Source organism: Cantharellus anzutake (assembly GCF_015039405.1).
Source record: "Cantharellus anzutake strain C23 chromosome Unknown EI90scaffold_1, whole genome shotgun sequence".
NCBI classification, from domain to species: Eukaryota; Fungi; Basidiomycota; class Agaricomycetes; order Cantharellales; family Hydnaceae; genus Cantharellus; species Cantharellus anzutake.
Genome location: NW_024066951.1, coordinates 2,256,081 through 2,277,149, shown reverse-complemented (window position 1 = coordinate 2,277,149; position 21,069 = coordinate 2,256,081). Strand labels below are relative to the sequence as shown.

Sequence of the window (21,069 nt, the reverse complement as noted above, 5' to 3'; positions counted from 1 at the left end):
GACTGACATATATTCTACTCTAAATACATTTCACTCCCTCTTGATACGACGAAAACTCAATCGGTGCTAAACAATTGAGAAAAATCCAAAGATTGCATATCTCATCTAGAGGTATCCGATTTCGTCAAAACGGAGCTTAAGCTTAACTGCTTAACTGCTCGGAGAATTCCACTGGGAATTTTGTTTGGTCGCAACTGTAGACAAAAACGAAAAGGGGCTTGAGTAAGGCATCGAGCATCGGGCAGTGTGGAGAAAGGCACAGCGGCATAAAGTAACAACACAAAAGGGGGTGCAGAACGCGATGACATGTACACTCCACGTGATACTTCCGGCATGATTCATCCCCAACAGAATCAAGTTCCTCGGTTTGGACAAGGGTCAAACTTTTTGCGCAACTATGCCACCTTCACCACCGATGCCGGCCGCACCACCCCCCATGGTGCAGAATCCCATCAGTGGAACCACTATCAACACAAGTCCAAGCCAGCTTCATCTCGATCCCTTTGTCACTTCGGCTCCGGATACGTCAGACAATGCCGTTCTCCCCACGGGGCACAAAACATGCAATTTCGTTCAACGTGTAGTCAACCGGACAGCGGAGAAGCTTACACCCTCGCGATCAGTCAAGCGCACCGGCACCTCACGGCTATCTTCCGCCCTTCGGCAGAGTAAAGCAGCCCAGGGGTCAGATGCATCATCAGGGGATGAAGAGGATGGCCACCGTAATCCCCAATCATCGAAAAGTGAGGGATATGCGTGTATTAATGATAGCTATATGCACACTAACTTCACTACCTTCTAGCCAACGTCTCCCCTACGTCCATGACGCGATCGGCGCCAGGGTTCCCCTTTCCAAGCACCGCGTCATCCTCGTCACAGCAGCAAATCCATCAGCAGGCTATGGCTCAGTCCCAAGCAAGCTTCCGTAGGCCGCCCCTCGATGGATCGGTACGCTGTCGCTGAGCGGACGTGGGACCGTTCTTTCACTCTGACCTTTACTTCCAACAGCTTCGGCAAGGCACACAAACCCTTATCCAAGCCCTTCAAGCAATTCCCTGGGAGCAAGACGATGATGATGTCACAACTACTCCGGTGGAAGTTGGCGAAATCACTAGTGACGAGGAACTCGGTGAGTATCATGGATGGTCTGCCGTGGCACGTTGGGCTTTGCTTATCATCTCCTACAAGATTTTCCCATCTCATCCTCTATTCATACAATTCATCGTTCTCGTGACACCACGATGCCGACTATGTTCACTCGTTCCAGACTAGCGCACTCTCCGGACGATTACTACGCGAATCATCCGAGCGAAGACGAGGAGTATAAAGAGGAGGCGGATTTCGATGAATCAATGCCCCAAGCGTCTCCGGCAATGTTGACAGGACAAGTGCTTGTTTCCACCCCACCAGAAGATGATCTGTCTCCTGTCTCCGTTGAAGAACCCGTTAGCCCCCTGCGGATTCAGTCTTCACGCGTCATGAGTGTGGCCACCGTTCGGCTAAGGAGGCGTGCACAATTGGCCACGAAGCTTCGGGAAGTTTTCGAGATACCAGATATAACTGAAGTAGTCGCAGGTAGGCCGTCCGTGAAACAATATGCCCACCCTGACAGTATTTTTCCGAAGAACTTCCATGTTGGCTGTTGCGTTCAGTCCGTAAGCCCGTCATGACATGATTCCTTTTAGTGCCGCTGACGTGCGCTTGCAGTCCTCCAAGGGTATGTATACCTCACAAACTCCCATCTCTGTTTCTTCGCACATATGCCTGCTCGGGAGGTAAGGGACTCTGGAAACAATGGATCATTAAAGGATGCTGATATGATGATCAGGATCAGGTCCTGAAGTCGGGGACCCTGAGCAAAAGGGCGTCGCACCTTAAACGATGGAATAAGCACTGGTTTGTCCTTAAGAATGACGTGTTGTCTTGGTATCAATCATCCACGGCGAGTCTTGGCCGTTCCCGTTCACTGGTTTATCATTCCTAACTGAAGCATTTATTCAGGACCCCTATTTCCCCCATGGGAACGTGGACCTGCGTTATGCGATATCCTGTGAGGCCGTAGACGACAAAGTCTTCAAGCTCCGGACGAACCAAAAAACTATCACGTTGTCGGCGGACTCTACAGCAAGTCGTGATGAATGGGTGAAAGCCATTAGAAAGGCATGATAGTGCATGGTTGATATTGGTCAGCTATGCTTATTTCATCTCCATCGTAACAGATCATCTTCAAAGCCCAGAACATGGGTGAAAGTAAGCAATACATCACTTTTTCACATGCATCAGTTTCATGAATAATTGAACATCATTAGGTGTGAAAATTGCTATCCCTTACTCTGTCATAATCGACATCGATCGCTCCAACGCCATGGACTTCAGTGAAACTATAGAGGTGAAAGTCATAGATCGGGACGAACACTTCACCATGGACTCGTACTTCTTCGCTTATTTCCAGAATATATCCGAAGCACTTGAGCAGATCCGGACTGTCGTCAGCACCCATCGTGTCTCTGATGGAGCGGCTCTGGAAGCTGTTAGTGATACCACTGTGCACCGCACACCCTCTCGCGGCCCTCAGCCGCACGCTGCTCGTTCGGGCGCCACTAATGAACTACCAACTTCCTTTAGTCCTCCTAGCAGTAGCAGCGGCTTTAGGCTCGCGTCACTCTTACGTCCTTTTTCTGAGGCTCCTAGTTTGCTACGCCGTTCAAGTGGTCCTTCTGAGGCGTCCGGTCCCACTATCGACTACACACACGTTCTTCACACCTCTCCAACCCAGTCCTCGAGCCCTCATGCTGAATCCACCTTAACATTGTCCCCAACCACCGGCAGCATAGCACCCTCCATATCCAGTGGCTCATCGGATGCTACTGCACGACCAAATGGTTTCACCGCAAAGGGCCACACATATCCCCCCGGAACTCAGCTGATCCCACCGACAACCGAGGTAACAATCTCAGAGACACAGCCCATTACCACACCACGTGCCTCATGGACTGGCGTCGTCCCAAGTTGGTTCAAGTCGCCGTCACGGCGTCTCTTTGTCACTTCGAACCCTTCGTTGACGTCGTACCAAAAGGAGAGTCATGGTGGTGTCAAGGAAGTCCTTGACCAGCCAATAGTACATCATTCCGAAAGCGAGGAAGGCCATTCGTCCTCGCTGGATGGAGGCAATCATCTTGGATTCTCAATCCTGGAAGCTCCCGACCATGAGGTGGCAGATGCAGCAGTTGTCGAGAAATTCCGTCAGCAGTTTGCGTTGGACGAGAAAGAGACGTTGGTCGGATGTAAGTTATATTCATATGTTGGTCTGCGTGCAGGTGCCAAACATTTAGTCTTGTATTCCAGATATCCCCGGTTCCTTGTTCCGTGTACTTCCTGTTTCTGGGAGACTTTACATCTCCACAAACTACCTCTGCTTCCGTTCTTCCCAGCCGCTGACAAAAACGAGGGCAAGTGTTGTCCCTCTGCCTTTTGGATTCTTCGCTAAGCTTGAAACAGATGATGGTACCTATCCGAGACATCCTGTCCACTGAAAAGCAGAAAGCATTCCGCTTTGGCCACCACGGAATGACTGCCATTATCAAGGGACACGAGGAACTTTTCTTCGAATTCAACAGTTCGGAACGTCGGAATGCTTGCGTCGACCTGCTGGACAGACAAATGAACGAGCTACGGCAAAAACAGCTTTCTGGAGAAGTCCCTCAACTCAGTCAGGGGAAACGTGAAGCCCTGATACTCGAAGAGTTCGATAATATAAGTGTCGAAACGGAAGCCAGACCACCGCCTGAATCTGAGTCGCTGCCTGCAGTGATGTTTACCTCCACTTCTTCGACATTCTTAAGTTTCAAACCAACGAAACCGCTTCGCTTTACTTGTTTAACGATTGGCTCTCGAGGAGATGTACAGCCTTATATTGCGTTATGTAAAGGATTGAAGGCAGATGGCCACCAGGTCCGAATCGCCACCCACACAGAGTACAAAGACTGGATAGAGGGGGTAGGTTAGCACCGCAATTCGATCGGGCGCAGGCTTATCTCGATATCGCAGCATGGCATAGAATATGGACAAGTGGGCGGTGATCCTGCGGAACTAATGCGCATCTGCGTAGAGAATGGAATGTTCACATTTTCGTTCATGAAGGAGACAATGCAAAAAGTGAAGTCCTCAAGTGCTTTCAGGTGACTGCGATATTGATGATACACTCGACAGTTCCGTGGGTGGTTAGATGATTTGCTGAAAACATCTTGGGAAGCATGCCAAAATACGGATGTCTTGATCGAGAGCCCAAGTGCTATGGGTGGGCTCCATATCGCTGAAGCACTCAAAATACCCTACTTCAGAGCCTTCACAATGCCGTGGACACGGTCAAGGGCGTATCCGCATGCTTTCGCTGTACCGGATAGAAAAGTAGGCCTTTTATTCAGCCTGGTTTGTGAATTCTCAACCTTTTTATCTAGATGGGCGGCGGATATAATTATATGGTGAACAATTTCTTACAGCCCAAAGCGGCAATAGTAACCTCGTATCTCTCGTCTTTAGACATATGTGATGTTCGACCAAGTATTCTGGCGAGCTACCGCTGGTCAAATCAATAGGTGGAGAAAAAACATGCTTGGCCTTGAGAGCACGAGTCTGGATAAGATGGAGCAGCACAAGGTTCCATTCTTGTACAATTTCAGCCCCACGGTCGTTCCGCCACCGCTTGACTGGTACGAATGGATACGAGTTACCGGTATGCTTTCAAATGATAGGGTTTTCGCGATCTGCTGATTCGTCAGCATTCAGGTTATTGGTTCCTTGACGACGCTGATGACTCGACGAAGAAGAAATGGACGCCTCCTGAGGGCCTTGTGCCTTTCATCGACGGCGCTCATGCCAAAGGCAAGAAGGTTGTTTATATCGGCTTCGGTAGCATTGTCGTTTCGGATCCCGAGGCGATGACACGTTGTGTTGTGGACGCGATCGTTCAAAGTGGCGTGTATGCAATCCTGTCTAAAGGCTGGTCAGATCGTATGTCCACCAAAAAGGGACCCCAGCCAGAAGGCGACAATGCAGAACTTCCAACACCCTCTCTGCCTCCACAAATTTATCCCCTTACCTCCGTACCTCATGATTGGTTATTCCCCCGTATAGATGCAGCGTGTGAGTGCTCCAAGGACATATGTCTTTAGATTTTAGCTTGAATGTGTCGCTTCTTAGGTCATCATGGTGGCGCGGGAACCACAGGAGCCAGCCTTCGAGGTATGTAAAACGGAGGATTTCGCCCCTGGAATGATAGATCTGACGAGGATCCTCCAGCCGGTATTCCCACCATCATAAAACCGTTCTTTGGAGATCAGTTCTTCTGGGCTGATCGTATGGAAGCGCTTGGGATAGGCTCTAGCGTTCGAAAGTTGACGGTTGAAAATCTAACCGAAGCATTGAAAGCCGCCACGGCAGATCAGAAGCAAATCGATCGGGCGAGGTTGATTGGGGAGGCCATCCGTGCTGTACGTGATGTGATCGACTGCACTCTCCAGCTAACTCAACAATTGTTATCCCCGAACAGGAGAAGGGTGTGGCCAACGCTATTGAAGACATCTACAGAAATTTGGAGTACGCTCGCAGCCTCATCAAACGCCCGCCACAAGGCACTCCTCGTATTCCGGAGTCGGCTCTTTCGACGCCTCCTTCAAGCCCCTCTCGTTTACCTAACAATGTCTCATCTACTGCTTCGAATAGCACGAGCGAGTATGCACGTGGTACGAGTGATGATTGGAGCGTTATATCTGGTGAAGATAGTGGGGGTCTACGACCTTCCTCATCTTATCGCAGCAATGCCGAAGTATCACAGTCGCTGAGCAAAAGATATGGTCGTGCCGGCGCGACTCTATCTGCACTTGGTGAAGCCTTTTCGCTAAGTAGACATAATTTACGCAAAGAATAGCTACGACATCACATTTTTCTGCTCATCTGGCTTTCGTTGATGATGTCGTTCAGCAGTGATCATGACCACCACGGCAATATATACTTAATAAGCTTGTATCGTTTTATGCAATGTTTCAATTCCCCTTCTTCATATTGTCAATCGATAGCCCAAAACTTCCACGATTAACAGCGTTCAAACGGGCATTACAACCATTGAGACGCGCCTCGTTGAACTGTTCAAAGCATCCGAACTTTACACAAAACTCGTGTCCATTACAGTGCGAGAGGTAGAAGGATATGGAAGCAACAAGTCCAATTAAATGAAAGTGCAATGAAAAAAAAAAAACGACAAGTCCTTCAAAGAATGAGGGTGAACAATTCAAGTAGATGAACATACTGCTTGACTAAAGATCACACCCAAGGAAATTAACAAATTGTCACAGTAAAATCCACACTCCCGCAATGATAGAAGTCAACGTGAACGCTCCCAGCCCAATAATGCCCTCACTGCCTGCCAGGCCAACACGGTTGTTCGTAGCTCCCCCCTTTCGCGTGGAGGTGCTAATGGAAGATGATGTAGAGGCACCTGGAGGTTGTGGCAGAGGGACAGACGAGGGTGTGAAAGTCGATGCTGGGGTTGCGGTAAGGCAAGATTGAGCGGCCTTCACGGCGTCGGTACGAGTAGGTGGTGCGCTCGGGTTAATAGTTGCGTTTCCACTGAAATTGCACTGAAGAAGTAAGAGGTGAGTTAGCTCCCATATCGAACCTATCATCCGCGGAACTGACAGATTGGGGTGTTCTGTTATAAGCCTCGTAGTAGGAAGACAACACATATGACAACTTGATGGCTGGGCGTATCCGATTAGAATGAATAGAATGTTTATCTGATAAGATAAACTCACTGGGATCACACTCAGCCAAGCTGCCATAAACTCCAGTCTCTCCATTACTAGCAATAGTGTCGCAAGATCCACCAAGCGAACCCAACTGAGAGCACCCGTAATTTAACAAGTCTCCAACGATATAGGTATAGTTCGGTGTCTGAGGGGTGAACAAGCAGCTGAACGACTTCAAAACGCAATCGCAGAGATTAGTGTTTGGAGTATCAGGAAGTTTCGTGCTGGCGAGGAAATTGGGTGTCTCTGCCGGACATTGTGAATAGTTGGTTGTACCGGCATTGGATTTCGTCGGATTATCAGTGAAGTTCACAAGAGCGTATTGAGACTTGAGTCGGTTGAAGTCGTCACTGACGATGACGGTTTTGGCATCCGAACTAATGTTGACCATGCCGAAGCCTCCGAAGGCGGGAAAGTAGGAAACTGATGGAAGGGAGAACTACATGAGTTCTTAGTACAATTTTGCAAAGAGGCATTGCTTACAGGCGAGACCACCAGACCAGACATCGATCATTTGAGGGCCAAATAGCGCCTGTACCTCTGTCCACAATCTTGGGGGTGACTTGACGCATCTACCAAGTGGTACGTTTATTCAGAGGTCAATCGCGACAGAAAAGACATACCCAAATTCAGAGAAGTAGGCTGGAATGTTATAAGTTTTGAAAGCGTTCTCTGTCCCAACGTAAGCTGCTTGGAAATTAGAATCCCCACACCACTCGCTATAGCGACAAGCGATTAGCCATCCATTAGACATTGAAGAAAACCACCCCTACTAGTTGTTAAGCCCATAAATATCGATGCTGGTAGCCTCATTGTCGCAGGACAGAAACTGGGCAAAAGGTAACCGCCAAATATCAGGGGCATCCACAGACGCATACCCAACAAGCTGCGGAAATTTTTTCGACTTCAAGTAGGCTAAGGTGAAAATGCCAAGCTTAATTAGCAAGAGGCCAAGAGCGACGTAAGCGGTACCTTTGACATCTCGAGCAGCTGCTTTGATGAAAGGCCCGACGACGGTCGTCAGGTTCGAGATTGCTACTTCATTGCCAACGTTGTAAGCAAGGACATTATCGTACTTCGAGAACGCCTCGATGGTTTCCACATAGAGATTCAGGAGGTTCGTAGTCCAGGATGGGCTTACTCGGTCCAGCGATCCGTTGACTGGAAGCGAGAGATCAATGCTGCAAGAAATATTGTTTCAATAGTCATGGCCACGTGTGCCAGAGGAAGAAGAATGAGGTTACATAGTATAGATACCGGCTTTGCTGAGTAAAGACATGCAAGTGTCATGATTGAGTGAAGAGTTGACGGAGTAGACACGAATGGTGTTGACGCCCAATTGTTGCAAGTACGGAAGATCTCGTTGGCAGCCTGCTGAATCCGCCAATGGGTCGATGAAGTCGCCTGGTTCAGGGAAACTTGTTCTGAAGAGAAGAGTATCACAAAGTCAACGTCCGCAAAAGACAGTACAAAATCGAAGTGCGCACGGGTCATTGCCAGTGATGAGGCCCTGCTCTTGATAAGAAATCCCCTACGACGGGCGCATCAAATTGGGCGCAAAACTACACAGCCAGGGGGGACTTAACTGACCTTGACATAAAATCTCTTACCATCGTCCGCGCCGTAAAGGTAACGTCCAACACGGTTGACACTTTGCAACGCATGGCACGAGCCTGCAAGTAGGAGAGCGGCTCCCAACGCAGCTCCCAACAGCATCCTTGACAAGATATGGCGGGAGGGGAGTTATGTAAGGAGTGTGTTCGCCACGGGCGATGAGCGGTGGGGCGATATATAAGAGTGGCTTTATTGATAATTGTTTACGACGAGAGCATTCAGCACAGCCCTCGCCGCTATTAATATCGTCAACGGCCCGACACCTGACCCGACTCTGCCCACCCGACTACACCAACCAGAAACTTCTTCATGTAAGGACGATCCCCTCATGTATGCTACGGTGTGAAGAGCCGGGATAGCCACACCTCCACGTGGCAACGAGGCCGCGGGGGTAAAGAGTACAAACACGGGATAAAATTAGAAAACAAAGATCAAATCTACTAAGTAACACAACAAAATAAATAAATAAATAACATGAGATGGGAATAACGATAGATTGGGAACAAGCTCCGCAGACACAGAAAATAAAACAGAGACCGCGAGTTACAAGTTTACAAACAACGTTAACAATGACAAATGGCGAACGCAGTGATTCCAGCTGGATTATCTCGTTAAAGGCCAGCGGCGAAGGCAACCAGGTTGCCATAGCCTAGCACTAATGTATTGAGAGCTTCGATGTTCCCAATCGGACTGAATGTGGGTGCAGTTGAAGTGGATGCAGGTGCGCTTGATGTTGTCGTCGAAACAATCGTAGATGTTTTGGACGTCAGAGTATGAGATGTCTTGGACGTCGATGAAGTCTTTCGCGTCGACGTAGTATGACGGGTTGATGTAGAGGGTTGGGTGGTCGTATGAGGCGAAGCATAATGCGTAGAGGTGGTGCGCTGAGTTGTGGTATGGACAACGTTCTTTCGGGTGGTAGTTGCTGGATCGCTACTTTGAGGACCCTGATTGTCGAACTTCCAATCTACAGATAGCACGCCAGAGCCAAGATCCGAGAAGTGTTTAAAGAGTCCAGGACTCATATCCAATCCCCAGTATGGACAAACTTCACACTGCATTGTAGCACGAGATCAACACCCATCCATTTCCCTCCCAAAAAAGCACCCACCAAGTCCATAACAGTAGCTTGAGCGGTTTTCCCGTTGCATGTGATCGTGATAGAGTCAAAACAGTATCGACCAGGTTGTCCCCCAAAAAGATCGCGGCTTATGGCGACAATGAAGTCGTTCGTCTTTGTTACGACTCCGCAAGCCGTCAATCCTTAACAAAACATAAGATACGGGTTAAGTTCCCACAACCAATCACAAAATACTCACCAGCGGGGTACCAAGTGGCCCTCACATTGCTATGAACATCTCTCCTCGCTAGATCACCTCTCTGACGAGATATAACATCAAGGTGGCGGCGCTGAGGCGGCACATCGTGGGGGGAAACCGCTAGGACAGCAGCAGAGAAAGCTGTCGCTAGGGTGAGGATATTCGTAATAAACATTTCGTCCGAAGTAGCTCCTTGTCACTTCAGCACTTGCAAAAGAGCCCACAAAAAAAAGAATGTATTTAGCTTGAAGCCAATGTGCTTGGTAAGGAGCGGGAGGGTTAATGTGCAGGAATGAGAGAAAGAACGCCTGATGCAAGACAAGACAAGAGTCTGATTACATCATCGGTTCCCACCACTGCAAGAATATAATTCCATCGTCGATCACAACTGACATGCCAACATTATTCATCGACATGATATCGGTCATCACCGTGTCATCCTTAAAAAAATACTTCTGTCACTGGCAGCCCAGTTCTAACGTCGTTGCTCTCAGAGTGAATGGGATCACATGCACTTATGTCTACGCACATCTACAGCTTTCATGATTGGAATCGTACTTCCGGGCATGCAAAAAAGTTTCTGTAACCAAGATGAAAAGAAAGGAGAATCGATCGTGAGGAAGAAAGCTAGCAATTCATGGAATCATTCCACGAGTGAAAACGGGAGAAGGATATAGAGCACAAAATGAGTAATTAATTTCGGCAACCCCAAAGGACTATTCATCGCATGCCAGAGGTAGCTTTCTGTAAAGCACGTCGGATGCCGAATTGCACCTTTTTGAAATCATCGCTCGTCGAATCTTCGATCTCAAGCATCTCCATGGCTTTGGCCAATTCGGCCTCAACCTGAGCCTTAGCACTGCGTTTGATCTTCCCGCCAAGATCACTCGTGATCGTACCCTCAACCTGGTGGATGTAAGCCTCGAGATCGGCCTTGGCGTGGTGGCGCGAGGTGAAGTCCTTGTCAGCCTGTTTGAAGGTCTCAGAATCCTTAATCATCTGGTCGATCTCCGCAGCACTGAGACGGCCGACGGAATTGGTGATACCTGAAATATAGCGCGCAAGTCAAATTCCTTTGTCGAGACGAAAGCGACCATGCGAACTTACTAATGGAAGCCTTGCGTCCAGAAGCACGGTCCTGAGCAGAAACCTTGAGGAGACCGTTGGCGTCGACCTCGAAGGTAGTGACGAGCTCAGCTTGGCCACGAGGCAAGGGTGGGATACCAGTCAACTCGAATTCACCCAGGAGACGGTTGTCCTTGCATTGAGTACGCTCTCCTTCATACACAGGGAAGGTCACAGTCGTCTGGTTATCCTCAACGGTGGTGAAGACACGGGTCTTGTTGGTAGGGATGGGGGTATTACGAGGAACGACAACTCCGAATACATCTCCCTGCATGGCAACACCTAAAGAGAGAGGAGCAACATCGAGCAAGAGGAGATCTTGAGTCTTGTCACTCGTTTGGTTGGTGAGGACGGCAGCCTGGACGGCCGCGCCGTAAGCAACGGCCTCATCGGGGTTGATGGTCTTGTTTAATTGGCGGCCACCGAAGAATTCGCTGACCAAGGCTTGTATCTTAGGGATACGGGTAGATCCACCAACAAGGACGATCTCGTTAACCTAAGGAGCAAGTTAGTCCCCAAGGAAAAGTCAAAACGCAAAAAGAACAAAACCTTCTCCTTGGACATTTTGGCGTCTTTGAGCACCCTCTCTACTGGCTCCAATGTCGACCTGAAGGCATCAGAATTAATCTCCTCGAAACGCGCACGAGTGATAGTTGCCGAGAAGTCCTCGCCCTGGAACAAGGAGTCAACTTCAATGGTAGTCTGAGCAACGCTTGAAAGGGTGCGCTTGGCACGCTCGCAAGCACTTCGTAGACGTCTTATGGCACGTGCATCGCCTGAAATATCATGCTTGGTCTTGCGCTTGAACTCAAACTTGAAATGCTCCAAAAGAGCATTGTCAAAGTCTTCGCCACCAAGGTGGGTATCACCTGCAGTGGCCTTGACAGCGAATACACCGCCAGTAAGATTCAAGAGCGAGACATCGAAGGTGCCTCCACCTAAATCGAAAATAAGAACGTTCTTTTCTTCTTTCGTCTTTTGATCAAGACCGTATGCAAGAGCAGCAGCTGTTGGCTCGTTGATAATTCGAAGAACATCCAAGCCGGCAATACGCCCAGCGTCCTTGGTAGCCAATCGCTGTGAGTCGTTGAAATACGCGGGAACACTGAATACAAGCCGATTCAAAAATCATAGTCTTGGATCTAGAAAAAAAAGCACAAACGTTACAACGGCTTTTTCGACAGTCTTGCCAAGTTTGTCCTCAGAGATTTGCTTCATCTTCCCCAGAACCATGGCAGAGATTTCTTGAGGGCTGAATGACTTCTCCTCGCCCAAGTACTCAACCTGGATGTAAGGCGAACCTTCCCTTTCGATAACGGTGAAGGGCCAATGTAACATGTCCTGTTCCAAATTCAGTCAATTATTTAATTCAACGGATTGAAATTTTCGGTTCACCTTCTTGACGTCGGGATCGCTGTTGGACAATGTCAAAAAGCCACATTCAACAGTAACAGGTATTGGGACTTACTTGTATCGACGTCCTATCAGGCGCTTAGCATCGAAGACGGTATTTTTGGGGTTCATAGCGGCTTGGTTTTTAGCAGCATCTCCGATCAAGCGCTCTTCTCCCGAAAAAGCGACATAGGAAGGACTAGTTCGGTTACCCTCTTCATCAGTAGAAAACATCGTGAGCCGCGCGACTTTTGCAAGTCGAAAATTTTTCGATGCTTACGATCGTTCGCGATAATTTCGACACGGTCATTTTGCCAAACACCAACACACCTAGTAAATCATCGGACATTGCTCTGTTGTAAAGACATTTAAAATGATCCTCACGAGTATGTGGTGCCTTGTAAATGATGAAAAAAGACGATGACTAAGATTGGTTTCCATCTGTAAGAAAGATTTTCGCTCTCATACCAAGATCTAAAAGAATCAGAGGTCAAAAAAGTGATAAACAGCCACAAAGTTGCGGCAACTCACCAATTCCGACAGCTCCGTCAAAAATATCTTCGCTAGCCATGTTTTGAAGAAAAGTGGATTAGGGAAGGGGAGGGGGGAAATGTTGAGGGCTTGCTTTTGCTCGATGAAAAAAGCTGGAAGCTGCCGGTCAGGTGCCTGGGAATTCCGAGTCCAGGATCACGTGTTTGTTTCTCATCTAGAAACGCAAGTCCACTAGTAGTGAAATGAACCCTATGTCTGTGCGGTTGCTGGGGCAAAGCACGAATGTGCCACCATGTCACTCTAGTATGTGGTAATAATCATTGCACTGGAATCTTGAGAGTTTTAAAAAGTCATCGGCCAGAACATTTTTTACATCCCTGGACATTCATTCGTGGGTACATTCGACGGTCAACGGAAGCTGTCAGATCAAGCGCAAGTGCTAGAGCACTATTAGAGGCTTCCAATATTTCTGAACAGAAATTGGACTCAGCCACAAGGAGAATAATTGCCTTTCGAAGGCGACAGGACTTATTTCGTGCGTGATGCCTTTCATTCACATACCCTTGTGCCAATGAAACTCCACTCCAGAACAACGTTTCGGTCATCTGGGATCGACTCAAACACGAGATAACACGTGGCAACCTCATCTTTCCCTCCATCGCCCCCAACCCCCTGGACATCTTTCCCTCTCAGCGCTCGTAGCAGCAGGTGCACATCTAGGCCACACTCGTTCCCTCACAAGTCCCTCCTTCCTCCCCTACTCCTACGGCTATCGCTCAGGGATCACCATTATAAATCTTGACCATACATTGCCCCTCTTACGACGTGCTACTAATGTCGTTCGAGCTGTTGCCGAAGCAGATGGGATGGTCCTATTCGTAGGAACATCCGACACACTTCGTCCAGTCGTCGAAAAAGCCGCTTCAAGAATGGGTCGAAATGGGTTCTTCCTTCATACACGGTGGCTGCCTGGTTTACTTACGAACCCATTTGAAGTCTTTGGTGAAGAAACGGCACGAACGACCCAAATTAAACCTGACTTGGTCATTTTTCTAAACCCGTTACAAAATACCAAGGCTATCCGCGAATGTGCTATTGCGCGGATACCTACCATTGCAATTATTGATTCGAATGCGGATCCTAGATTAGTGCTCTATCCTATACCGGCAAACGACGAGAGTGTTCGGACGGCGGAATTGATTGCTGGTACTTTGAGTCTTGCTGGGAGGGATGGCGTGCAGGCAAGGTTAAGAAGACAAAAGGAAGAGGTCGAAGAACAAGCAGAAAGAGCAGAGGCCACGAAAGCGATCGCAAGCTGATTAACAGTTAATTAAATGCATTGCTACTACTTGATCATTCTTCCTAACACATACTGTCTATTCTATTTGGCAGGTGGATATAATTCAGAACTCGCACCAGGTGGAGCCTGCTGTAGTGTGTACACTATGTCTAATGAAGGACACGTTAGTATCCCAGCCCAGCACAAGAGGAACGGGGACCTTGATCACTCACCTTCTGCTTCCTCGACCGCACGCATGTTAGCCGAAAGCTTGTTAATAGTTTCTATATATTCGTCTTCCTCCACACTATCGAAAACAATTCCTCCCCCGCTTGGAAATAGACGATTCCATCCTTGAAGACCATTGTCCTGATGGCGATACACACGTCCACCTCATCACTGGCAAAATCGAATCGTCCGACAGCACCAGCATAGACGCCTCTTTTCTCCTTTTCAAGCTCCGCTACGAGCTCAATAGCCTTGATCTTGGGAGCGCCCGAAACAGTTCCGGCGGGAAAAATTGATCGAAATGCGTCATACCTGGTAAACCCACAACGGAACCAGATGAAGCGAAGATGTTGATGCGAAGTTATTGTTGGAGCCCATACCTTGTCTTACCCTCTCGGAGTTGACCAGACACTTGACTGGTCAGATGCATAACATGGCTGAATTTCTCGACATTCATCAGACTGTCAACTTTGACGGTGGCAGGTTGGCAAACTCGATTAACATCATTCCGAGCAAGATCGACCAGCATGATGTGCTCGGCACGATCTTTCTCCGACGCTAGAAGTTGTTGACCAAGCTTCTCATCCTCTACGTATTTTTCGGTAACTCAATAAATGGGCAGAAGCGCATTAAGTGAACATTACCTTCCGGGTTCTTCCCTCTCCTAACGGTTCCAGCGATAGCGTGATTGTATACCTTGTTGTTCTCCACCCTACAAAGTGTCTCCGGGCTAGCACCGACAATTTGAATCTCCCCACAATCCACATAGAACAAATAAGGGCTAGGGTTGACCTGACGAAGACGCCTGTACGCATTGAACGGATGTAAAACGGTGGGTTTAGCCAAACGCTGAGAAGGCACAGCTTGGATGATATCGCCCTTGATGATATGTTCTTTCAACTTGGTAACGAACCCTTCATAGCCCTCCTTTCCAACATTGGATACCGCTTTAGGACGTTGTGAAGCTGGAGGCACAAGGGGTTGATTGACAAGAGGTGTTGGGCCGGGTGCGAATAAAATCTTGGCAATACGCTTGGCTTTGTGAACGGCACTAGCATAAATAAACGATATGTCTGGGGGAGGACCTGCCGAGGCGCTGGGAGCGAAAACGTGTGACACAATTTTTACGTTCTGAAATATATGGTCGAAGACGACAATGGTATCGCAGAACATGAAGATTGCCTCGGGGATTTCAAGGATGTCCCTCAGAGGCCGAGCAGTCTTCGGCTCGAAGTACTGAACGCAATCGTAGGATACAAACCCAATGGCACCCCCTGGAATACTGTTGGTTACGTTCAATAATGATGATGAAGTAATTGAGGCCCTTGCCAGTGAAAGTCGGAATTTCAGGGATTTTGACGTATTGGTATATTTGAAGCTCTTTCTCCAACACTGTCAGAGGGTCTCCTTCATAGTCGTATCCTGGGCCCGTCTTGACAACTTTGAAAGGGTCTGTATTAAGAAGGTCAATGCGCGAGTCTGATGGGATAGCAGCGGCGAACTTAGCCATACCAGTGCCCACAAAACTGTATCTCCCGACGTTCTCCCCTCCGATCACACTCTCCAGTAAGAAACTATATTTTGAGTCGCGAGATAAGCGTAAATACGCCATGGAGGGGGTTATAAGGTCGGCCGGTATGCGGACGAAGACCGGGACGCAATTGCCCTTCTTCTGCTGTATAAGCCTGGTGACTTCATCGAGGGAGGGAAACGAGGGTAAGTTCTGCACAATTTTGTGAGTGATCTCAGCACGGGAGGTTGATGAAAAAGTGTTGGGTACACACTGAGGCGTCCATAGGTTTTTGGAAGAGATCGGGATATGCCTTGAAGGTTGACCGCGATCCGATGCAACACCTTATATGGCGGTAAGTCCGAAGCCCGGGTCACCTCATCGTTGTTGGAATATCTATGGAAAACAAAAAAAGCAACATCAGATTCCCACGGGTGCAGTTTCTTGAGGTTCCAGACACAAACAGAGATCGGAGATCGGAAACCTAGTAGAAATGTTGACGAAGTCTAATGATCAATATGTAGTGATAATATTCCCCATGGTTGCTCCTACACGGCCACAATGTATGTACAAGGTCCGCACATACGTGAGAGCCAAAAGCCCGCGCAAGAGGTAGAAAACCCTGAGAGGAAATAATGATGTGGAAACGGGGCGCTGGTGCTAGAGCGTTGCGCAGCATTCTCTTTGGCTAGGCAGTGCCCCCATCGTCAAAGGGTATTATGATATAGATCTCCGCCTTTTTGGGGGGAAAAGTCTCACAACTATATGGGGACGTGGTCACGCGTGAGGAAGAGCCCCAGGTTGGTGATGTTATTTGTTGATATCGAGTATCGCGTTGTTTACCGTTACTTTTTAAATTTGCATCCGGATTGCAGGTACGCCATAGCATATATAAACGGCCACAAGATCGCGCGCCCTCCTTTCCAAATTTTGAAACCCCTCTCATAAAACAAGTACAACGCACATCCCTCGACTCCTTCCAAGTCTAACCATAATGCCTCGCACCACTAACGCTCACACTAATGCCCCTACCCACCCTCCGTTCATCGACATGGTCAAGGTGCGTCATTTCACTCCCCCGCGGTTCACATGCGTCCAATGACTCACGGCCGTTACTCTCAGGAAGCTATCGTTAATTCTAAGGAGCGCCTCGGGATATCCAGGGCCAGTATCAAGAAGTATGGGCTTCGCTATCCGTTTGCCAACGATTCCGGGTCTCACTGCTCTCGCCCATCGTCAGATTTATTGAGACCAAGTACAAGATGGACGTCAATGCCCACGTCATTGCGTCGCTTAACAGGGCCATCAAGACTGGCGCCGATAAGAATGTCTTCTCGCTGCCTAAAGGTGCGCAGCATCGCCGTGGAAACTTGTCGGATGTCTCAGCCTGTGCTGACGTTTTGCCGCAGGTCCTTCTGGAAAGATCAAACTTGCCCCCAAAACATCCGGCGCTGCTTCAGCGAAAGAGGTACGTTCTTTGGTCATCATCTGTCCCCTTCTGCACTGACATCGATACCTTAGAACGCCAACCCTGCTCCTAAGTCGACGTCTACCAAAAAGGCAACCGGGGATAAGGCCAAACCTAAGAAACCTCTAGCCCCTAGTGGCTCATCGATCAAGAGTACCAAGGCAAAGGCCGTAGGCACTAAAAAGGTGCACATCTATGCAGTATCACTGCTCCAGACATGCATTAACGAGTCATGGACAGACTGCTATTCCGAAGGCCTCTTCGAAGACGGCCGCATCCAAGGTGAAAGGGACCGCGAAGAAGGCCACGACCTCCAAATCTACCACTGCGAGGCCTGCCGCTAAGAAGCCGGCGGCGAAGCCTGCTGTTGCAAAGAGGGTTGTTGGTAAAGCTGTTGCAACCAAGACGAAAAAGCAGCCTTCAAGCAAAGCTACCCCCAAGAAGGTTTGTGTACTTTTTACAGCTACGCCTTGATTCCTTGCTCAAATACAACAAACTAGCTGGCTACTGGTGCGACACCAAAGGCCAAGCCGGGCTCCAAGTCCACAGCTGCAGCCAAGTCACCCAAAAACAAGCAAGCACCAGCTTCGAAGAAGTCAAATGCTCCCGCCTCAAAGAAGGCATCACCAAGGAAAGAGGCTCATGCATAATTGCATCCTCTTGAGACTGCTGCCAGTTTATTGTACACTTCCTCTATTGGCTTCATAATACCCGTATGATCTCGTATGCTATGGTTCTGGCTCCAATTGCCCTCCGTGCTACACCCCTCCCGCAGACGTTGAATCTTTACCTTCGTTTGGTCCTACGCGTTCTATTTTCTTGTTCAATTTCTTGTGTCTGTTGTTTGTGTGTAACATACAATTTGGTCGTTTATCTTTATTATGATTCCATCCCAAAGGACATGATCGAGCATGCGAATGGTGTCTTCAGTGAATCGCTAACATTTACATTACTCGAATGGCGGTTCTGGGGCTCTAACTAATAGGAATAATGTTGCATTTTCTGGTGGATTCCGATGCATGGGTGATGTGCGTCACGACAGATCGCTAGTTGGGTGTCCAAATTTGCTAAATGTGAAGCCCCAAGAACAGGGGCAGCAGTCGGCGAAACATTTGAGATGCCTGCCGTTCGTCCTCTCGGCCAGAGTCGTTAATAGTGCAAGGTTGACACGATAGCATCCAAAATCCTCACGGCATCCGGAATGAAGAACTTTTCATAAACTAAAGCTACGGGTGTGCTGTAAGATCATCATCAGTATGTTTGCCAATTTCATCGTCCACTGGGTGAGAACTGGCAGAACGAAGTACTCACTCCCATCCGCAGACCCTACGTACAGGTGCTTCCAATTGAAGGAAACATTCCTCGGTGACGACAGATGCGATTTCAGACCCGACGCCACCTATCCTTCCAGCTTCATGAACGATCAACAACCTTCCTGTTTTCTTCACACTTTGAACGATCGTATCTCTATCCCAAGGCAAGATCGTTCTAAGATCGATGACTTCGATTTTCGCCTTTCGGACGTCTTGTGGAACAAAATTTTCGAATTGTGGAGGTGGGGAGGCAATCATTGAGAGGGCAGTTTCGATGGTGTAGAGGGGGGTTCCCCATGAGACTATGGTCAAGTCTTGGCCTTGTTGAAGTATCTCGGCTGAGGAGAGGGGAAGGGTGTACGGGGAAAGAGGAACGTGCTCGTTTGCTGATCGGTAGAGGATTTTGGGTTCAAAGAATATGACTGGGTTCGAATCACGGATAGAAGCCAGCAGCAGGCCTTTCGCTTGTATTGGACTTCTCGGGACAACGATCTTTGGAAGGTGTGTGAATACGTATATGCCACAGTAGAGAACGGGACTTACTTTGAGGCCAGCAGCTCCCAAGAAGAAACCCTCAGGAGATTGAGAATGATATAATCCCCCGTGACCGACTGACATGCTGATCACGAACAACATGAGGAACATACTAATAACCAACAGTTCAAACACTTACGATGGCGACCGAATTGTGAGCGAGCCCGCAGTGAAATGTCCCCCCGAACGATATCTCATTTTGGCGGCCTCGTTAACAATCTACTTTGAAGGGGAAACACGGTCAGACGTATGGTTACCAGTGGTATACACGACTTGCTTGGTCAAAAGCAGGAAATATGTAATCCGCGAACTGTATTTCCGCAATAGCAGTTTGTCCCGTAGCCGCAAGCCCAATCCCGAAACCAGCAATACCCTGCTCAGTAAGTGGAGTGTTGAAGACTCGGTCTCTTCCTTTTTATGACCCACGTTAGAAATCTCGCCTCTTGTTGATGGTCTGTGAGTAATGTACATACCAAACTCCTCTGATAAACCCATAGTGCAGCGGAAGACCCCTCCGAATGCCACATCTTCACCGAAGACAACGGCAGTGTCATCTTCCGCCAATGCTGTGCTATTTAGGATAACTCGTATTAAGCAACTTCGTCTCGCTTTGACACAACTGAGAAACTTGTGCCAAACCTCATAGCATCACGAATGGCTTGATACATGTTCATCTTCCGAGTGTCTCGTGTAGTATCTTGGTCATCCCATCTAATCGCTGGTGTCTTTAAGGAAAGCTTGGGGTCGTTTCTCAAGAAACGCGAATTGGCAACGTTGGGTAAGTCGCCATCAGGGTTTGGTGCACTCGACTGGTGACGGGCGACGACGAGCAGAGCCAGTCCAAGGTGTGGAAGATGGTCTCTACTACGTGCTAGTCTATTCAACCGTTTGGATATTATCCACCTCCGGCCCAATGAAGACAGCATAGACAACTAACTGGGGAATGGGGTAACGCCTGGCAGATCTGGGGTAACAATTCAATGGGATTTCCCGAGGAGACAGTCACGCTGGCTACCTAATGGGGGACAATTACAGGGGTGCAACCACCAAATCCTCATTCCCTGGCGCTAACAGTATCTACAGCCAAATTCATGGTAAGGCTATCGCTGACTCAACACTTCAAAGTTTGAGGAGCTGCAAAATCCCAATAGCCAAAGTTGATAAGGCGACGAAAATGTAGATGAACCGCTTCAATCTGCGCCATATGCGGTCTTCATTTGACGCTATTTGCGAGAGGAAATGAGCATGATCGGAGGGGAGTCAAGAGGCTGGCTAGTGCTCACCGATCTCACGAGTCCCACGCATTTCTTGTGTTGGAGTGACTACATGGAAATAGTGAGAAGGATGGCATCCGCGGAAGCGTGCAATGACTAACCAATGTTTTCTGGATACGGGCGTGAGTTTTCATCCTCTGGTCGAAGAATCCACCTTGGGTAACGAAGCGACAGGTCCCAAGCAATGGTAATCTGCGAAAAGGATAAGCTCAGAGTGTCAGGTGTAGTTCTCCCACAGACCAAGGAGCACTCAGACAGCAAGCAATTGGAGCACAGCATCTAGGGGGAGGATTAGATGGGATAACAGAATGTGATGTGCGGTGAGCCTACACCGATAAGAAATAGTAGCAGGTCGAAGAGCCTCAATGTCCATGGAAGCCAATAGATCAAAGGTTGGGTAAGAATCTGAAAGAGCGGGGAGATATGGATCACAGAAATCAGAGGCGTACTTATACTATAGTAGTAACATAATTGTCCCGCCGGCATGCTAGGGTCGCATGGTGGGGCAGCCCAATCAAGCCCTTGTCGCTTATGCATGTATGGAACAACATTAGCGGGGGCTTGTATCCATTGAAAGAAGACAGCAAACAATCTAGATCTATCGGAGGATTTCCTATTCTAAGGAAAGGGCCGCTAGATAGGGCTAATGAAGACGTTTTCGTCATACTATAACGTGCTTATACAATGCACGACTACCTCGATCCTCTCGAAAGGGCAA

At 48.5% G+C, this 21,069-nt stretch overlaps 9 protein-coding genes across 9 annotated transcripts; 3 read left to right on the top strand and 6 right to left on the bottom strand.

Annotated features, from left to right (window-relative positions):
* The first annotated feature begins 202 nt into the window (after window positions 1–202).
* EI90DRAFT_3149570 (uncharacterized protein) lies at window positions 203–6,089 on the top strand. The gene is made up of 20 exons (XM_039065597.1): window positions 203–743; window positions 803–948; window positions 1,009–1,129; window positions 1,189–1,575; window positions 1,626–1,655; window positions 1,708–1,775; window positions 1,829–1,969; window positions 2,002–2,160; window positions 2,220–2,250; window positions 2,310–3,284; window positions 3,346–3,449; window positions 3,499–3,996; window positions 4,048–4,155; window positions 4,210–4,407; window positions 4,458–4,481; window positions 4,540–4,732; window positions 4,786–5,142; window positions 5,200–5,241; window positions 5,299–5,489; window positions 5,549–6,089. The coding sequence occupies exons 1-20, from the start codon at window positions 398–400 to the stop codon at window positions 5,924–5,926; spliced, it is 4,497 nt and encodes a 1,498-aa protein (XP_038924051.1). The 5' UTR covers window positions 203–397; the 3' UTR covers window positions 5,927–6,089.
* On the bottom strand, window positions 5,915–8,519 carry EI90DRAFT_3149569 (glycoside hydrolase family 72 protein; the record flags this gene model as incomplete). The annotated part of the gene is made up of 9 exons (XM_039065596.1): window positions 5,915–6,635; window positions 6,694–6,755; window positions 6,810–7,226; window positions 7,287–7,375; window positions 7,427–7,522; window positions 7,577–7,984; window positions 8,048–8,227; window positions 8,291–8,334; window positions 8,394–8,519. The coding sequence occupies 9 exons, from the start codon at window positions 8,517–8,519 to the stop codon at window positions 6,345–6,347; spliced, it is 1,713 nt and encodes a 570-aa protein (XP_038924050.1). The 3' UTR covers window positions 5,915–6,344.
* A 379-nt stretch (window positions 8,520–8,898) lies between these two features.
* Window positions 8,899–10,065, bottom strand: EI90DRAFT_2964081 (uncharacterized protein). Its single transcript, XM_039055477.1, has 3 exons — window positions 9,737–10,065; window positions 9,529–9,680; window positions 8,899–9,472 (listed from the first exon to the last, which is right to left on the bottom strand). Exons 1-3 carry the CDS (start codon window positions 9,909–9,911, stop codon window positions 9,029–9,031), a joined length of 771 nt encoding a protein of 256 aa, XP_038924049.1. The 5' UTR covers window positions 9,912–10,065; the 3' UTR covers window positions 8,899–9,028.
* A 137-nt stretch (window positions 10,066–10,202) lies between these two features.
* Window positions 10,203–12,865, bottom strand: EI90DRAFT_2964078 (heat shock protein 70 family). Its single transcript, XM_039055476.1, has 10 exons — window positions 12,785–12,865; window positions 12,722–12,727; window positions 12,638–12,650; window positions 12,534–12,583; window positions 12,330–12,468; window positions 12,257–12,275; window positions 12,024–12,202; window positions 11,411–11,966; window positions 10,844–11,357; window positions 10,203–10,782 (listed from the first exon to the last, which is right to left on the bottom strand). The coding sequence occupies exons 1-10, from the start codon at window positions 12,822–12,824 to the stop codon at window positions 10,457–10,459; spliced, it is 1,842 nt and encodes a 613-aa protein (XP_038924048.1). The 5' UTR covers window positions 12,825–12,865; the 3' UTR covers window positions 10,203–10,456.
* A 172-nt stretch (window positions 12,866–13,037) lies between these two features.
* On the top strand, window positions 13,038–14,064 carry EI90DRAFT_3114879 (ribosomal protein S2, flavodoxin-like domain-containing protein; the record flags this gene model as incomplete). The annotated part of the gene is made up of 3 exons (XM_039062720.1): window positions 13,038–13,048; window positions 13,096–13,280; window positions 13,334–14,064. 3 exons carry the CDS (start codon window positions 13,038–13,040, stop codon window positions 14,062–14,064), a joined length of 927 nt encoding a protein of 308 aa, XP_038924047.1.
* Window positions 14,065–14,253: 189 nt separating this feature from the next.
* On the bottom strand, window positions 14,254–16,049 carry EI90DRAFT_52897 (ADC synthase). Its single transcript, XM_039067739.1, has 6 exons — window positions 16,033–16,049; window positions 15,765–15,975; window positions 15,582–15,704; window positions 14,897–15,526; window positions 14,643–14,840; window positions 14,254–14,564 (listed from the first exon to the last, which is right to left on the bottom strand). Exons 2-6 carry the CDS (start codon window positions 15,862–15,864, stop codon window positions 14,488–14,490), a joined length of 1,128 nt encoding a protein of 375 aa, XP_038924046.1. The 5' UTR covers window positions 15,865–15,975; window positions 16,033–16,049; the 3' UTR covers window positions 14,254–14,487.
* Window positions 16,050–17,005: 956 nt separating this feature from the next.
* On the top strand, window positions 17,006–18,151 carry EI90DRAFT_3028468 (uncharacterized protein). The gene is made up of 5 exons (XM_039058066.1): window positions 17,006–17,109; window positions 17,172–17,230; window positions 17,284–17,415; window positions 17,471–17,674; window positions 17,731–18,151. The coding sequence occupies exons 1-5, from the start codon at window positions 17,025–17,027 to the stop codon at window positions 17,878–17,880; spliced, it is 630 nt and encodes a 209-aa protein (XP_038924045.1). The 5' UTR covers window positions 17,006–17,024; the 3' UTR covers window positions 17,881–18,151.
* A 228-nt stretch (window positions 18,152–18,379) lies between these two features.
* EI90DRAFT_2900894 (thiamine diphosphate-binding protein) lies at window positions 18,380–19,751 on the bottom strand (the record flags this gene model as incomplete). Its single annotated transcript, XM_039054052.1, has 7 exons — window positions 18,380–18,467; window positions 18,542–19,035; window positions 19,087–19,162; window positions 19,217–19,296; window positions 19,346–19,484; window positions 19,547–19,648; window positions 19,717–19,751. 7 exons carry the CDS (start codon window positions 19,749–19,751, stop codon window positions 18,380–18,382), a joined length of 1,014 nt encoding a protein of 337 aa, XP_038924044.1.
* A 609-nt stretch (window positions 19,752–20,360) lies between these two features.
* Window positions 20,361–21,051, bottom strand: EI90DRAFT_3028463 (uncharacterized protein). The gene is made up of 2 exons (XM_039058065.1): window positions 20,453–21,051; window positions 20,361–20,399 (listed from the first exon to the last, which is right to left on the bottom strand). Exon 1 carries the CDS (start codon window positions 20,886–20,888, stop codon window positions 20,643–20,645), a length of 246 nt encoding a protein of 81 aa, XP_038924043.1. The 5' UTR covers window positions 20,889–21,051; the 3' UTR covers window positions 20,361–20,399; window positions 20,453–20,642.
* Between the last annotated feature and the right edge of the window lie 18 nt (window positions 21,052–21,069).